This window comes from Mustela erminea, chromosome 6 (genome assembly GCF_009829155.1).
Source record: "Mustela erminea isolate mMusErm1 chromosome 6, mMusErm1.Pri, whole genome shotgun sequence".
Lineage (NCBI taxonomy): Eukaryota > Metazoa > Chordata > Mammalia > Carnivora > Mustelidae > Mustela > Mustela erminea.
In genome coordinates this window covers 57,320,708-57,339,886 of record NC_045619.1, presented here as the reverse complement: position 1 = coordinate 57,339,886, position 19,179 = coordinate 57,320,708, and the positions used below count along the sequence as shown (strand labels likewise).

The 19,179-nt window shown below is 33.8% G+C and overlaps 1 protein-coding gene across 5 annotated transcripts in view; it reads right to left on the bottom strand.

Moving 5' to 3' along the window:
- Positions 1-19,179, bottom strand: part of ATF7IP (activating transcription factor 7 interacting protein) — a 118,876-nt gene that overhangs the window by 30,438 nt on the left and 69,259 nt on the right. For all 5 annotated transcript variants that reach the window (XM_032347397.1, XM_032347399.1, XM_032347395.1 and 2 more), the window contains exons 5-6: positions 18,894-19,031; positions 8,913-8,978 (exon numbers count right to left, since the gene is read on the bottom strand). In XM_032347397.1, the coding sequence (XP_032203288.1) occupies positions 8,913-8,978; positions 18,894-19,031 (204 nt within the window). The remainder of the gene's footprint in view (positions 1-8,912; positions 8,979-18,893; positions 19,032-19,179) is intronic.

The following is a 19,179-nucleotide window of genomic DNA, read 5'->3' as shown; positions in this document are numbered from 1 at the left end:
AATAAATAAATACAACTGGCTTAGAATATGGGATGGCCACTGGATGGAAGACCTTAAGTACTACAGTGTGGTGACACCAACAGATGACAGAATAGGAAGACTAACATCTTCATCCCTCATGGGATGGATCAAATTTCCCTTGTCAGAATTCCAGAAGCCAGTCAAGAGGTTATAGGACCCCAAGCAATAGCAAGGCAAAGAAGAAGTGCTCTGCAGTCGTTAGGCAAGTCTGCTGTACTTATCCACTATATCCCAAAGTCCTCCTGATACAGTACAACACAATCAAAATTTCTCATTTCTGGCTTCTCCTTCAAAAAGGAAAGAGAAGGGGCGCCTGGGTGGCTCAGCGGGTTAAGCCTCTGCCTTCAGCTCAGGTCATGATCTCAGGGTCCTGGGATCAAGTCCCACATCTGGCTCTCTGCTTGGCAGGGAGCCTGCTTCCTCCTCTCTCTCTCTGCCTGCCTGTCTGCCTGCTTGTGATCTCTACCAAACAGATAAATAAAATCTTTAAAAAAAAAAAAGGGGGGGGGAGAAGAGTGGAACTTTCATGCAATATTCTGGCTTTTCTGGGGACTGTCCAAAGCACTGGTTTCTGTTTCATCTGATCTGTAGCACATGTTGGATGTCTAGTGGCCACATGAGAACAAAGGTTGAGCCTATTAGCTTGATACAGCACCAGAAAAACCATTCTAACACAGACAGCAGGGGGACCTCCAAAAGCATGGCTTATAAAACCAAAACTGTAATATGGAAGACAGATGTCAGTGGGGAGTTTCTGAGTAGAAAGAGACAAGCCTCTTCAGATAAAAAACTATATTCACAAGCTCAGAGAAACCATACACACACAAGCTCAGAGAAAATACATCTCTAGAAAAGGCCTGAGAGGTCCCAAGTATATACCTGAACTGAACAGTAAAGGTCTTCCTCTGTACAAAGAACTGTGAAAAGACAGGGAAAGGTGGTTCTTTTCTTCAAATGCCCAAATTTCAATCTAACAGAACTAAACATAGAGCCCCAACAGAGAAATACAGCCCCAACAACAACAACAAAATCTTCAGAAACTGACCCTAAAAGAAAATGGCGATCTGTGAATTACCCATTAAAGAATTCAAAATAACCAATATCAAGATGTTCAATGGGGTAAAAGAAAACACAGAAAGAAAACTAAAAGAAATTATAAAAAATCATGCATGAAGAAATAAAAATTTTAACAAAGAAACAGAAACTCTAAAATAGAAACAAAAGAAATTCTGGATCTGAAGAAAAACTGAATTGAAAAATTCACTACATGGGATCAACACCAGACTGTACCAAGCTGAATAAAGATTTAGTGGACTTGATGACAAGTTATTTTAAATTATCAAATTACAAAAGCAAAAGAAACGAGAAGAAAAAGTGAGCAGAGCCCAAAGGATTTCCGAGGCACCACTGAAAAAACTAATACATGAATATGGGAATCTAAGAATAGAAGAGAGGAAAATAGCAGAAGGCATTTGCAAATAATGGCCCCAAACTCTCCAAATTTGAGGGTTCTCAAATTCAAAAAGCTCAGAAACTTCCAAATAGAATAATTCATGGATCTATACTGAAAAACACAGTCAAGGTGTTGAAAGTCACAGATTAAAAATTTTTAAATAACAAAAGAAAAACCCATTACATATAAGGTAGCTCCCATAAGATTATCAGTAGTTTTCTCAGCAGATAACTAGAAGGCTACAAGGGGGCAGAATGATATATTCAAAGTGTGGAATAAGAAAACTACCAAGCAAAAATACTATATCCAGCAAAACTTAATCAAAAAATAAGGCAAAATTAAGATTTTCCTAAATTAAAAAAATTGGGGAAGTTCAAGACCATTAGATCTGCAATCCACACACACACAAAATGCTAAAATGGGTTCTTCAAGTGAAAATGAAAGGATATGAGATGGCAACTTGAAAGCATACAAACAGATGAAATTCTCTGATAAAGGTAAATACAGAATCCTGCATTACTATCACTAGAAAGTTAGTGCAGTAAATCACGTGTAATTGTACATACACATTTAGGCATAAAAGTAACTGTAAATTTATGTTAAAGGATATAGAATTTTAAAAAGATATAATAAAACTAATAACAAAGTTGTAGAGGCAGAAGTTCTTAAATATGACTGAAGTTGCTACCAGTTAAAATAGTTTATATAATCCCCATGGTAATCAGATAAAACACCCATAAAAGATACATAAAAGGACATTATATAATGACAAAAGCACCAACTGACCAAATATAATATTTATACACATATATACACATAACATCAAGGCCTCAATGTATAAACACTGACAGAATTGAAAAACAAACAGCAACACAATAATAGGAGTTTTCAGTCCATCATTCTATACAATGAGTAGATGATCCAGAGAAATATTCAATTAAGGAAATAGCAAAAGTGAACCAATACCAAAGACCAAATGGACCAGACATTTATAGAAATTTTCTCCCAACAGCAGAAAAATACAAAATTTTTCTCAAGTGCACACAGAACATTCTCCAGGACAGATCAAATATTAATCACAAAATAAGCCTTAACAAATTTATAAAAATGAAACTCTGACCAAGTATCTCTTACAACCACAAAGGAACAAAAGTAGAAATCAAGAGCAGAAGGAAAAATAGAAAAGTCATATATATGTAGAAATTAAACACTTAAAAAAACTAATATATAAAAGAAGAAATCACAGATATATCAGAAAATATCTTAAGATAAATAAAAACACAAACACAACATACCAAATTTATGGGAAAATTTATGCAGCAAATGTACTAAGAGGAAGATTTATGGTGGTACATGCTTCCATTAAAAAAGGAGAAAGATCTCAAATCAACAACCTAACTTTACACTTTGAAGGACTTAAAAAAAAAAAAACTAAACTCAGGAGAAGGAAGGAAATGATAAAGTTGATAGCAGAAATAAACAGAGAACACAAAGTCAATAGAAAGAAAAATCAACTGAGAGTTGGCATTTCAAAGGATCAAAAAATAAGCAAAACTATACCTAGATTACCTGTAAAAAAAGAAAGAAGACATAAATAAATAAAATCATAAATGAAAGAGGATGCCACATTACAACTGATACCACAGAATTAAAAAGAATCACAAAAGACTACCATAAAGAATTACAAAGCAACACATTGGATAACCTAGAAAAAAATGGATAGCTTTCTGGAAATATACATCCAAGACTGAATCAAAAAGAAAATAAAACTTTGAAGAAGATCTACACAGTAGTGAGACTGAATCAGTAATCAAAACCATTCTAATAACAAAAAATACCAAGGACCAAGGCTGCCACGCAGAATTCTACCAGACACTTAAAGAAGAATTAACTGCAGTCTGCCAACTCTTCCAAAGAACTGATGAGGAGAGAAAACTTCCAAACCCATTTTATGAGGCCAGCATACCTGATACCAAAACCAGACACCACAATAAAAGAAAACTACAGCCTAATATCCCTGATGAACATAGACTCAACAAAATATTACCAAATCAAATTCACCAGCACACTGAAAGGATTATACAACATGACCAGGTGAGACTTATCCCTGGAATGCAAGGAGAGCTTCACACAAAAATCAATCAATGTATAAGTCAATCAAACACCACATTAATAAAATGAAGGGGGTGGGGAAACAACATGATCTTAATTCTTGTAGAAAAAGCATTTCCTGTATTTCAACACCCTTTCACGATTAAAAAAAAAAAAATTAAACAAATTAGGAATGGAAGGAAGTTACCTCAACATTATTAAAAACAAACAAACAAACAAAAAAAAAAACTATACATCAAAAGCCCACAGCTAACATCACACTCACCAACTTCTGTTCAACATGGTACTGGAGAAGATCTCACCAGAGCAATAAAACAAGAAAAAGAAATAACAGGCGGCCATACTAGAAAGGAAAAAGTGCCATTTTCTCTGTTTGCAGATGACGTGATCTTATAGTCAGAGAGCTCTCAAGGTGGGGCACCTAGGTGGCTCAATCCTTAAGCATCTGCCTTCACTCAGGTCATGATCCCAGGCGTCTGGGATCAAGTGCCACATCAGGCTCCCTGAAGCCTGCTTCTCCCTCTCCCACTCCCCCTGCTTGTGTTCTCTCCCTCACAGTCTGTCAAATAAATAAAGAAAATCTTTAAAAAAAAGAAAGAAAGAAAGTTCTCAAGAGTCCACACAAAAAAAGTTCAAACAAATAAATTTAGCAACGGTACAAATCCATCATACTTCTATATACTAACAACAAACAATCTGAGAAACAAATTAAGAAAATAATCCCATTACAATATCATTAAAGAGAATAAAATATTTAAAAGTAAATGTAACCAAAAAGGCAAAAGACCTTTAAACTGAAAACAACAAATACGGTGGAATGAAATAAAAGACGCAAATAAATGAAAATACCCCATGTTCATGGACTGGAGCACTTAATACTGTTCAAATGTCCATACTACCCAAAGTGATCAAAAGTTTCCATGTAATTTCTATGAAAATCCAATGTCATTTTTTGCATTAACAGAAAAAAGCATTCTATAATCCATATGGAATCCCCAGGGCAGAAGAACAAAGTTGGAGGCGTCATACTTCCTGATTTCAAAACATATTACACAAAGATACAGTAATCAAAAAAGTGTGCTTGTGGCATAAAGACAGGCACATAGACCAACAGAACAGAAGAGCCCAGAAATAAACTTTCACATGTACAGTCTTTTAACAAATGGTATGAAAACTGGATAGCCAAACACAAAAGACTAACGTTGGACCATTAAACCATATACAAAAATTAATTCAAAATAAATCAAAGATCTAAATATAAGACCAAAACTAAAAATTCCTATTAGAAAACACAGGAGGAAAGTTTCATGACATCAAATTTTGCAATTATTTCTTGGATATGACATCAAAAGCACAGGTAACAAAAGCAAAACAAAGGAGGTTACATCAAAACTTAGAAACCTCTGCACATCAAAATAAAAAAAAAATCAACAGAGTCAAAAGGAAATCTATGGAATAGGAGAAAATAACTGCAAATCATGTATCTGATAAGAGGTTAACATCCATCCAGAATATATAAAGTCCCATAACTTAACAATTTAAAGCAACCTAATTAAAAAACAGGCAAAGGACCTAAACAGACACTTTGCACTTTTCCAAAGATATGCAAAATAGTCAACAAGTATATGAAAAACACTATTATTAGAGAAATTCAAATCAAAACCACAGTGCAATGCCACCTCACATTCATAAGCATGGCCACTATGACAAAAGAGAAATTAACAAGTGTTGGCAAGAATGTAGAGAAATAGGAACCCCATGCCTTGCTGGTTAAGAATGTAAACTGGTGGGGCGCCTGGGTGACTCAGAGGGTTAAAGCCTCTGCCTTCAGCTTGGGTCATGATCTCAGGGTCCTGGGATAGAGCCCTGTATCCGGCTCTCTGCTAAGCAGGGAGCCTGCTTCTCACCCCCCCCACTTGTGATCTCTGTCTGTCAAATAAATAAATAAAATCTTTATTAAAAAAAAAAAAAAAAAAGAACATGGGGCACCTGGGTGGCTTAGTGGGTTAAAGCCTCTGCCTTTGGCTCAGGTCATGATCCCAGAGTCCCCCAAATCGGGCTCAGCAGGGAACCTGCTTCCGTTCCTCTCTCCCTGCCTGCCTCTCTGCCTACTCATGATCTCTGTCAAATAAATAAATAAAAATCTTAAAAAAAAAAAAACAAACGTAAAATGGTGTGACCTCTTTAGAAAATACTATGGTAACTCCTCAAAAAACTAAACCCAGAATTACCAAATGATCCAGCAATTTCACTTTTGTGTAGATATCCAAAAGACTTGAAACCAGGATCTTAAAGAGTTATCTACACCCAGATGTTCATTGTAGCATTATTCACAAAAGCCAAGAAATGAAAGCAGCCCAAATATCCATCAATAAATGAATGAATAAAGAAAATGCAGTAAATACCATATACATAATGTGGAATATTGTTCTGCCTTGAAAAGGGAATCTTGTTACCTGCTATAGTATAGGTATCAGTCACCAAAAACAAAAACAAAAACAAAAACTAAACAAAACCCAAACACTATAATGACTTCATTTATGAGAATCTAAAGTAGCAAATCACAGAAACAAAAAGTAGCTGAGTGCTGAGGGGAGAGGAAATGAGAGATGTTCTACCGTAGCAGAGCATCAGTTTTGCAAAATAAAAAACACCTAAAGAGCTATTACACAGTGTTAATACAGTTAATACTTCTGAATCATGAAGTTAAAAATGATACATTTTAGATTGTGTGTGCAGCACAAGTAAAACAATTTTAAGAGTTTAATAAAAAAATTAAAATGTAGAATAATCTAAAATTTTACTCAATTACATCACTGATTTCTCATAAAAGATGAGAAGTATCTTCATATTTCTTTTATAGTAAGAACTAGAAAGGACAGAAGTTAGAGATAACAGTCATAAGGCAGTAACAGATTAGATTATAAATGTGGACTTAACAGCAAACTGCCCATGAGGGTTTTCTGCTCTTTTAAAAATTAAAATAGAAAATGTTTTAAGACAAACCTGCATGGTGGGGTTTGTTTTTAACTGGTTAATATCAGAGGATCAAGGAGCAAATCTAAATAGAAGAAAAGCATTTAAAGTATTACTGTTTATTTATTTATTTATTTTAATAAAGGGGAAACTAAAGTTTTAAACTTTCATTCTGTATTTCTCTTGTTTTTAAAACCTAGCATGACACAGATGTAAAATTATACTAGATACCATAATTAAACAGAATTAGGACATGAATGAACAAATTCTTTAGATTTCTAGAAATCTCTCACAAAAAGAAAATTTAACAAGAATGGGTAGAAAGATGTCCCAGTTTGGCAATGTAAAACTGGCCTTACCCAAAAACTAATTAACGAAGGAACAAAATCTGAAAGCCTGAAGACCACCTCAATATTTTTCTCAAGCACCACATATCCTAATTGTTCAAATTAATCTTTTCTAATCTTTAGGAATTATACAGTATTTTGTTGTTTCCATAATACTTACAGCTCTCTATAATAAACCTTTCAGGGATTGTAATATTTTCATATCATTCTTAAAGTGTGTCTCTGTCTGTCACTTTTAAATATGTAAAGAAGAACAACTAGAAAGTAGTTCTGAAAGCAAAATAGACAAACACTGGGAAGTATATGGTGGGCAGCATGCTGCTTAGTTCAAACATAAGGATAAAAGGGAAGAAGTGGAAATACGTACTGTACAAAAACAAAGGGAAAACCGCAAAGCCCTTTCTTTGGTTCAAGCACAGCTAATAAAAAAGATTTACATCAGGGCACCTAGGTGGCTCATAATGTCTGCCTTCGGCTCAGGTCACGATCCCAGGGTACTGGGATGGAGCCCCACTTGGGGTTCCCTGCTCAGCAGGGAGCCTGCTTCCCTTTCTTTCTCTCCTTCTGCTTGTGCACTTTCTCTCTCTCACTCTCTCTCTCTCAAATAAATCAAATCTTTTTTTCAAAAAAGATTTACATCAATTTTCTAATCTGAAAAATAAAATAGCGCAATTTTTATATTATAACAAATAAATGAAGCTGAAAAAATGAATCAGGAAATTGTATGATTATTATAAAAAGAATCTTTGGGAATGGCCAAAGGAGGGTTTGCTGAGATTAGTCTGTGTAGAACAAAGATAAAAACTATCAATTGCTCAAGAAAAAAGAGCAACCAGAGTTTACAAAGTTAAGTAAAAACAATACAGTTGGAGAACAGATTAGCAGTTGCCAGGGGACAGGAACAGGTGGGTGTGGGGGGAAATGAGGTAGGTTTAAACTGTAAAAAGGCAGCATTAGGGAGTCCCTTCATGGTAATGGAACAGTTCTAGACCTTGACTATGGTGGAGGTTATATAAATCTATACATGGGATCAAACTGCATAGAACTGCACGTGTGTACATACACACACACACACACACACACACACACACAATTCATATAAAAACTGGTGAGAAATGATAATGTCTACAGACTACTTAACAGAATTTTATCAATATCTTGGTTTTGATATTATACTGCAGATATAAGATTTCACCACTGGGGAAAGCTAAGGTGAAAAGTTCGCAGGAGGCTATGTACTACATTGCAACTTCCTGTGCATCTATAATTATTTCAAAATAACTTTATTTAAAGTCAAGTAAAGAAGATGTCACAATGAAGACAAAAAAATCCTACAGTAATAATGATTACTACTGAAATAATTTTAGTGGCAATTATTAAGTGCCACACAATGGAGCTCTCACGACAAAGAAATATAATTTGCTCAAATAGGAAAAAAAGTCAAGAGGAAAAGAAAGAAATTAAACTAAAAACTATAATGCAATATACAAGTGCTATATTAAAAGTATGTATTACAGAAAAACTAAGGAAATAACAAAAAGCAAAAGGTAAGCTATACATTGGAGTTTATGTTATGCTACGATGTTTGGACTTAACTATGTGGTGGAAGCAGAGAAGAGGACTACTCCATGTAACAGAACACTAACTAACATAGTTTGGCGGAAATAAGAGACTAGACTAGGACACTGACAAGAATGTAAAAAGAAAAAAACATGGTAAGACAAATCCCAAAGATAATTTTAAAAATGAAATGAAAATATAACTTCCAGAATGCTGTAAAATAGGTTAATATAAGTATTGATACATGCAAACAGTAAATGAGGATTAGAAAAGGATTAATAATTAGTTCTAGAGCTGTGGCTCCAGAAAGAACATACAGGAAGTACACAGAATGAAAGCAAATTTCAGACCTGTAATAAAGGAAGACTTTCCTCCTAACTCACCATTTCCTAAAATTACCACTTAAAACTAAATATTAATTATGCAAGCATAGACATCCTTACTTCTTGTCTTTTCTTAAGATCTTCTTTGGCTGCTCCAAAGCGTTTGGTTAACCTGGCTATCTTGGCCTAAAAAAAAAAAAGCAAAAAATGAAACAGAAATCAAGTAACATAATGGGATTAAAAAGGAACTCATATATACATTACAAGAAACGCACAAATGAAAGGATCCTGAGAAGATCGCCAACAGCAAAGAAAATAAGGCAAGCTGATTATAAAATATATATTTGAAAAATACAGAAAATCATAATGAAACTAAAATGACCTCTGAACTCAATATCCAGAGGTAAACACTCTTAATTTTAGAAGGTTAGCTTCTTCCCTCCTAGAACTCACAAACCAGTACATTTCTGAGCATATGTAATTATGGGGGCTTTTATTATTGTTATTTTTCAGTATGTTGGAACTATACAATTTTCTGAGAATTCTGTACTAAGCACACCTGTAAGTCATAAAAGACCCAATGCCATGCCTTATGAATATATGTGTAATATACTGAATCATTGTTTATACCCTCTATCTCCCAATGGAAATGTTCAGTGTTTATCAATGTACTGCTATAGTCAAATAATGCAATTAACAATTTTGTTCTTCCAAAATTCTTTCCTTGGGTACCACTCACAAAATATAACTTCTGAGACAGAAAATATTTTTAAAGCTCTTGTCTAAATGATTCTTATCTAAAATGCTATTTATAGCTAAATTATCTAAGAATTATCAAATATTTAATGACAATTTCTTTTTCAGAAAGGCTTTGCTAATTTGTACATTCAACAGCATAGTATGTGTGGTCATTTAATATTACTCTGAAACACTTTCATATTATGTTAATTTTAATACTCTGTCAAAAATGTTACCTTGCTACTATTAACATTTTAGTGAAATTATTTATTCATCAATTATACTGCTTACATAAGCTGCTTGATCACATATTTGCTCAAATACATATTCACAGAAACTTTAAGGAAAAAAACAGGAAAGAAAAAAAATTATCTCATTACTACATGAGTATTTTGTATTTAAGTCTTTTACTAAAGTACAGATGTAATACTCAACTAGTTGTTTCTGTTGCTGTTAACTGCTGCTGCCAATTTTTTTTTAGATTTTATTTATTTATTTGACAGAGATCACAAGAAAGCAGAGAGGCAGGCAGACAGAGAAGGGGAAGCAGGCTCCCCGCTGAACAGAGACCCCCCCCCCCATGTGGGGCTTGATCACAGGACCATAGGATCATGACCTGACCCACTGAGCCACCCAGGCACCCCATGCTGCTATTTTTTTTAAGCTTTTATTTTTGTTTTGTTTTGTTTTTTAGAGAGAGAGTGAGTGGCACAAGCCCATGTATAAGCTGAGGAAGGAACAGAGAAAAGAATCTCAAAAAACTCCCTGCTCAGCACAGAGCCTAAAGCAGGGGCTGGATCTCACAACCCTGAGATCATGACCTGAGCCCAAATCAAGAGACGCTCAACTCACTGAACCATCCAAATACCCCACTGCTGTTGCCATTTTATGTTAAATATATTTTCAAGAAATTTAAATTAAAACTTCTGAGTGTGTTCATGAGGCCCACCTAAGGAAGAACTCTTCCAGAAAAATTATTTTATCCAATATATGCGTATCATACAAAGAAAATGATATTATTTACTTTTAAAGTTTCTTTCAGAAAGTAGGCACTTCTGACAGAGACCCCAAACCTAACAAAGTATTTAAGTCCATTGAGAGAGCCTATGAACTCAATCACATATGACCCCGAGGATGAAGATTTTCCTTAGGACTTGAGTATTTATGCATATTTATTAATACCAAAGACATACAGCATAATTTTATATTCTTAATATAGATTTACCTTCCTATGATTAAAATATTTCAAGTAATTTTTTTCAAGAAAGATATAGGGGAAGGTGTTTTCTGTACCACAACTTATGCAAGAATGTTTTTCATTCTTGAGTCTACCTGGTGGGTAGTCTATAAGTTGAATAGTTTGTAGAGTATTATTATACTACTTTTACTTAAAACTCATTTTGTATACTATATACACACATATATATATAGTATACAAAATGAGTTTTATATATATATACACACACATATGTATATATATAAAGACCTTTATATATATAAAGGTCTAGAGGAATAAATACCAAAGTTAAAAGTGGTTTCTTCTAGAGGTTAGAATTGGCAGGCAGTGAGGGAGAATGTAAAGAGGATTACACTTTCAAGTCATATACATCTGTAATATTTAAAAGCTTTTTAAAAAGGATTTTATCACTTAAAAAATTAAGCTATCAGAGAAATTAAAATCAAAATCTGGACACTGACTTGCTGTCTGCCATTTAATATTATAAAAAAAGAAATAAGAAAACAGCCTTTTTCCTTATTTTAATGTAGGAAACTGTGCAATTTTTCAAAATTGTAATTCAAAATATCTGCCATAATGTGTCTAAGACTGGGTCTCTATTTTAGTAAGTATTATGTGAGATTTTTTTAAGAAACTATATAAACAAGTCAGATTTTAGTCTAGGAAAGGGATATTCTATTATTATGTCTTTACTACTTTTATTTCATTTTGCTCTTGGTTTCTTTCTCAGGCATATCTATTTCTTATATAGGCATAAGGGTAGCTATTTAAATATAAGTCACATAAATTGTTGCAATTCAGACACACTGAGCCTTATTTAGCAAGCTAAGCAAACCAGGGATTTCCTTGCATAAATTATGCACCAAGGAACCTCTTAGGAAGTAATTATCTGAGAAAAGAGCTAATCAAGCATCAAGTCTGACTTACCAAAATATTAGCATTCAAAAAAAGCTACTGAATAAATGGATACACATATCCATTATTCAAAACTGTCTCTTGGATTAGACAGTCATGGATTTACTTGGTGGGGGGGCTATTTTCAGTTAAAACTACTTAAAACAACATTTTATAAATTATAACCAATGAAATACTGTATTCCAGGGTGTGTTGACAGCTTTTCCATTTCCATTAAAAAAATCCACTCGAAATTTTGAGTATTTTGAATTTGTACAATAATTTGAAAGGAATCAAGTCTTCCTATCTAGGAACATAGTACATTTACAGTGGACTTGTTGACTCAGATTTTCTTTTTCTGTCCTTTTTCCTCACAATGGTCTTAAAATTTTCTTTTCTTTTTCTTAACTACTTATTCATTTTTAAATATCTACCATATGTGAAACCTTTATCTCTTATCTTCTCATTGTTCATTGTTGATACATAGAAAAACTATTAGAAAGTTTTTCTTCAATCAGGTAGTTTCTAAACTTCTTACTTTCTCTACAGTTTGCCAAATTAATTCCATTGTGTTACCAATCATTACTCTTAATTTTTTTCCTATCGTTATTTTATTACTCAGACTGCCACCAAAACTCCAAAGAGCAGCATAGATAACAGATGCCTTTGTCCTAGTCTCAAATTCAATGGAAATACTTCCATGATCCCTACTAAATATGATATGGGTTATAACCTGAACAGAGTTTCTTACAATCTTAGGCTTTCTACTTTCTTACTAAATAAGATGGACATCATAGGTATAAAGTTATATGTAATAATGTTCTCTTAAAGAATCTCCTCTGGATCTTTGTCTCCTTTTTCAATCCTTATGTAGTTTATTTGTACTCATTATTTATAAATAAAAAATTAATCTACTTTTAGTCTTCACAAAAGAATAAGGTTTTGTCTTCATTGCTCAGTATTCAAAAGGGTTGGGTTTTTTACATTTCATTAATTTAGTCTCTCTTCCTTCTGGAGTTTAGTTTGTAATTGTCTCTTCCTAGCACAGAAGATGAACATATAATGTTCTTCTCTTTCCCTGTTCAGTAGTAATGAATTTAAAATTATAAATTTCCCTTTGAATACTGCTGTGGCTTTCATTACAGGTTTTGATATGTAGTACTTTAATTACAGTTCTGATTTAAAGAGCAGAGAATTTCCATTTTTAGTTCCTCTCTACAACTATCTGAAAATATGTTTTGGTGAGGGGTTTATGGTCTGGGAGGGGCAGAAAAGCTAAATATTTGTTGATGATTTCTCTTTTTATTACACATTTGCTACTGACTCCACAGCAAATGACAACTATCTCCATTTTAAGACTTTCTTATAAGTTACTAGAATTCTCATCTTGACAATGCATCAGATACATAAATCTAAAACTTATACTACCTTGTAATTAAAAAAATAAAATTAAAACCATGGAAATAATGTTGAGATTTATTTTACCATTTGACATCTCTGTAAAAGCAAAAATACACAAAAACTTTTTCATGATTCCGGAAGTAACCAATCCCTCAGGCACGTAAGTGGCTCAGTCAGTTAAGCGTCTGCCTTCAGCTCAGGTCATGATCCCTGCTCAGGCTATGATTCACACTCAGGTCATGATTCAAGAGTCCCTGAATACTGTACTCCCTGCTCAGCAGAGAGTCTGCTTCCCCTCTACCCCTGCCCCACCCTCTGCTCCTGCTCTCTTTCTCTCTCAATTAAATACATAAAAAAATCTAAAAAAAAAAAAAAAAAAAAAAAAGGAAGAAAGGCAACCAATCTTAAAGAAATATATAAGATATCCCAATGCTGAAAATTATTTTCAGCTCTTATAAAAATACATTTAGTACACAGAAATAAGGAAACAAGCCAATAATTTAAAACAGGCTTTAATAAAAGGAAGTGGACAAGTCCTATCACACAACAAACCAATTATTAAAACCTTAAAAATGATTTTAAATAATCCCAAACTAGCCTATTTTAAAAATATGTAAGAAAGACAATATGAAAATCAATCAAAAATCTACTTTGCTTTATCTACAGAGAAATTTATACCTTAAAAATTTTAGCAGAAAAGAGAACTTCATGAATTTTCCTCTAAAGATAAAGTCTACATGATTCAATTCTATTCTCTCACCGAATTTTTCAATATATTATAAATTTTTACACTATTGCAAAAGGATCATGAGTCTCTTAAAAGTGTATTTTTATAGTAACTGCTGCTTTAAAAAAGAGGGCCCTAATACTAAATTAGTTATTATATTAATTTATTCCTTAAAGCAAAATACCTGAACCCAATTTAAGTATTTGTTTTCAATTGTGTTAACTTTGAATTTTATAAAATTCATACTGGATTTTGCCAAAGTCAGTCAGATATAATAAATGAATATAAATATGCAAATCGGGAAGATGTACTCATCAACTGCTATGGAATGAGATACAGTATATATATACAGTAGTATTTTCAAAATGTTTATTGTTAGCTGTAACTAAAAAACAGTAAATAATTTAGCAAAGTATATAATTATTTGTTGAAGTATGTGATACATAAGCTTTAAATACTGGAGAACGCAAAAGAAATTATAATAAAAATACCAGAACAGAGTGATATCCCCAAAAATGACTGAGTAGGGAACTTCAGGGTTCATTCCTTTCCCAAAAGCAACTAATGAGCTGACATACATTTTTAGAATCAACTTTTGCACAACTCTGGAATCTATTAAAAAACTCCAAACAGTGGTGTGCCTACGTGGCTCAGCTGGTGTCCAACTCCTTATCTCAGCTCACATCTTGATCTCAGGTTCATGCATTCAAGCCCCCACTATGAGCACAGAGCCTACTTAAAAAAACTCAGAAAAGCCAAGGGGAAGACCTAGGAAAGAATAAAGCTGCTACTTTGCAGTAAGAGAGCACTGTGGTCTTTTAGGTTGTCTATTCATTTTTCCCCACACCCAGATCCGCAGTGGCTGTGAAGATGACAGTTAGCATGCCTGGTGCAGGCTTCTAGTGCCACAGGAAGCATATGGACCTTATTTTCACTGGCATCTCTCTTAAGGCCCAGCACACAGGCCAGCCTTTGTTTCACCCAACTCAAGTAATTCCCAAGGCTGGAGCAGCATCCCAGACAGCTTTTCCTAAAAAGATTTGGCACAGCAGCCTGAGGCAAAGGACAACAATTTGGACAAGCAATGAAGAGAAAAGCCTGGGTAAGAAAAGGTTGGGAAAGGTGACACATGACACAAAAGGGACTCTAAAAGCTCTTGAATAGAGACTATGCAAATGCCCACGGAAAAAAAGCAAAAAATAGCCTGAAAAGACCCTAAGCTTTCACTTAAGCAAGTAGAAGTGAAGGCTAAGGCAAGCTGGATAGGGCAAGCTGTAAATGGCCTGATTAATTAGCACTGAAGGAGTGCCTCAACAGAGCCAATCGGCAAAGACTGGGTGAGTATTTTTTCCTTCTTCCTTTTTTCTTTTTTTATGCTTCAAGCATTTAAGATAACTGGTAGAACATCACCTGACCACTAAGCTAATGAAACACCAAACTTTAGGGGCCCCACATAACAAAGAATTTATACTTTCCAAAAACATTTTAGAAGTCATAAACCAACAAACAACAAATCACAACAAGAAGCATCAACAAACTCTGGGTAGTGAGGAAAAAAATCTGATTCCCAGAGCTGCCACAATATAATATTCAAAATACTCAAATTTCAACATAAAATTAGGAGGCATACAAAGAAACAAGAAATAAGAAAAGTATGGGCCAGGGGCGCCTAGGAGGCTCAGTGGGTTAAGCCTCTGCCTTCGGCTCAGGTGATGATCTCAGGGTCCTGCTTGGCAAGGAGCCTGCTTCCTCTTCTCTGCCTGCCTCTCTGCCTACTTGTGATCTCTCTCTGCCAAATAAATAAATAAAATTCTTAAAAAAAAAAAAAGTATGGGCCATTCACAGAATGAAAATAATGAAAAGAAAGATAGCTCAGGTATTGGACTTACTAGACAAAGACTTTAAATAAATTGAATAAAAATCTGTTCGAGGAGCTGAAAGAAACAATGGACAAAGAACTTTTAAAAAAAATGAGAAGAAACAGGAAAACAATGTCTTGCTAAGCAGAATATCAAAGAGACAGAAACTGTGTAAAGAAAACATATAGAAATTCTAGAGCAGAAAATGTATTAATTGAAATAAACTTCGCAGCGGGGCGCCTGGGGGGGCACAGCAGGTTAAAACATCCGACTCTTTATTTTGGCTCAGGTCATGATCTCGGGGTTCTGAGATTGAGCACCACATCAGGCTCTGTGCTGGGCATGAGCCCCCTTAAGAGTCTCTCTTCCCTCTCCCACTACACCTCCCCCACCTCTCTTAAAAAAAAAAAGAAGTTATACATGGATTTTTGACTATATCAGGGGAGGGGATCAGCACCCCAAGCCCAGCATTATTCAAGGGTCAACCATGTATATAACACAAACCAATTATATTATATACTATCTATCTATATATATTTTAGTTTTTTTCTTTAATGATTTTTCTGGAAATTACACTTAACATCTTGAATACCTACTTATTTTGAATAGTATACAAATACTTTCAATAGCATATAAATATAATTAAATATCACTTAGGCATAAAAAGGAATGCAGTACTGATACATGCTAAATTGTGTATGAACCATGAAAATGCTACGCCAAGAGAAAGAAGCCAGACACAAAAAGTCACATATTGTAGGATTCTGTTCATTAAAAAAATATGCAGAATAGGTAAATCAATAGAGACAGGTTGATTTGTGGTTGCGAAGGACTAGGGGAAAGGTAAAGTGACTATTTAATGGACATAAGGTTTTCTTTTGGGTTAATGAAAATGTTCTATAACTAGACAGAGATGAGAGTCATACAATGGGAATAAACTAAATGCCAGTGAATTGTAAAGTAAAAACAGTTATTTTGCTATTGAATTTTACTTCCATTAAAAACTAAATATCAGAAAAGCCCAGAAAGAGACAGGAACTAAATGAGCTTAGTAAAATTTAAATTAATAGCATGGCAAGGGCAGATCACTACAGGTAACTTAAATGGGAGAAACAGTATAAAGTTGAAGGCCTGAAATGAAAATACTATGAACACTGATATTCTGTAGGACAGTGTAGCAATTCGTAGGTATTAGGAAAAGTAGATCAAAAACTAGGAGATCCAGAAATTAAAAATTAAAAAAATGAATGATGGCACTTTGTTGAGGAATCTGGACTATACAGAGGAGAATGAAACAAACAGTATTTTAGAAAGATGAGTACAATCATTGGGAAGGGCCAGTAAGTACCTAAAAAATAGAACCAGAGTAATCATGTAAAAGGTTATTGCTATAATCAAGGGAATGGAAAAGGAAAATGTATTTACAGTACTATACCCAAATTAATTGAAAAAAATCCACATGTAAATGGACCTGTGCCTTGTGAAAAGTGAGAGGAAGCAAAAAATAGACTTTTGTAAGAAATTAAAGTTATAATTTGGCAATCCACTGTATATGTGAAATGACTGAAAGAAATCAATTTCCAAGAACTCAAAAACTATCAATGAGAAGAAAAATGGAAAAGATATTGCTGGAAGATTTTTCTAAGGATTCAAGAATTACAAGTAAGAGGAACAATGGTATGGGGGATTTATCTGTGGAGAAGAGAATGTTTTGGCATTTAAAGGATTCAGATTCTGAGGCTACCAGGTAACATCAAAGTAAAAAGTTTATTAAGTGTTAAGAGATCTGGACTTGCATGTTATATGAGAATATGGGAGTCAAAGTCTCAGATTTTTTTAAAAACACAAAATGAGAAACAATTAATGAAACCACTCTTTTTAAATCCTCAAACATTTTAAAATTCTAATTCAAAATTCTCGACCGTATTAGTAAAATAAAGTTTAATAACTAAACAACACTATCACTATTAGAAAGATCTGCTAAAGGTAAGAAAGAGGACTAGTAACGTACTATATGGTACATAACAAAATTACTACAAAGATCTTATTATTTAAAAAGTCTCACTTCAAATAAATTAACAATATGAACCCAAGAATATAACTTTCAGGCTAAGAAATACATAAATTCTAGTCACATTTGGTTGCAATTTGCTTTATAACTAGAAAACAGTGACTTTATTTTCATGGACCCCTTTTCCCTCATTTATAAAGTAAGGGTCTATAAGTGGTTTGCAAACTCAGCCTCTGTAGACTATGCTCATATTTCAGATAGCTTAATAGAAACCATGCATTTACTATATGACAACATGAATGTACTGATAAAAATTTCCAGTTTCTTAGTCTTGGAATAAAATGATTTACTACAGCATGTTGCATGTGTTCATTTCAGTCATTTAGAAGCTCTGACACTATATGTATATATATGTGTATAGTTACATTTAATAAAAAAAGAAAAGTAAAAATCATTAACAAATATAAATTAACAAACTAATATCTTTACAACATAAGATCCATGGCAGGAAGTGGATTAATATAAAAAGAATCACTTACAATAAATATTATTTGGTATTTACAACTAGATAATACCAGCCTTTCCTCAGTGACTAAGGCTCCCTTAGGGGTTGAACTATATGAGAAGTTCATATATTGAAGTCTGAACCCTAAGTATTCTCCAATTGTGATTCAATTTGTAAAGAGGGTCTTTGCAAAGGTTATTAGTAAAGATGAGGTTATACTGGAGTAGGATGGGCTCCAATCCAATCCAACTGGTATCCTTGTAAAAAGGGGAAATATGGGTGCGTGGCATGTGTGTGCATGTGCGCACGTGCACATACATACACACACACACACACACACACACACACACACACTTATAGTGCCATATGAAGAGAAAAGACTTCCACAAGTCAAGGAATGTCCAAGACTGTCAGTATACCATCAGAAGCTAGAGGAAGGAGACACATGGAAAAGATTCTTTCTCACAGCCTTCGAACAGAACCAGTTCTTCCAACATCTTGGTCATAGACTTTTAGCCTCCAGAGCTATGAGACAGTACTTCTCTGTTGTTTAAGCTACCAGTTTACGGTACTTTTTTTTACGACAGCCCTAGCAAACAAATAGTGCCTCTTTCTACTTCTAATATTTAGAAGTTAAATGTAATTATTATCAACTTTGAAAATGTATCCCCCAAAACAAGTAATAAAAATAATGACGCATGGGTATACAATTCAAATCAGTATACGAACCTGTAGTTCCGTAATAACTGTTTTATGCCTCTTGTTACATTCAATCTTTTCAACTCGTGTTTTCAATTCTGCCAAAGTCTTATCAAATACAGCACACTGTAGTGCACACAATTTTTCTTCCAGCAACCACTGTACAACCTAAAGAGATATATTTCTTTGTTACAGTCAAAGAAGGCATTTCAGCAAGCAGAGAAGAGTAAATATTCTTAAGGACTGGTAAGACAGTTTAATGTATTGATTAATTTCAAGAGAAACACATTGGCATTCATAACACAATGATATCTGC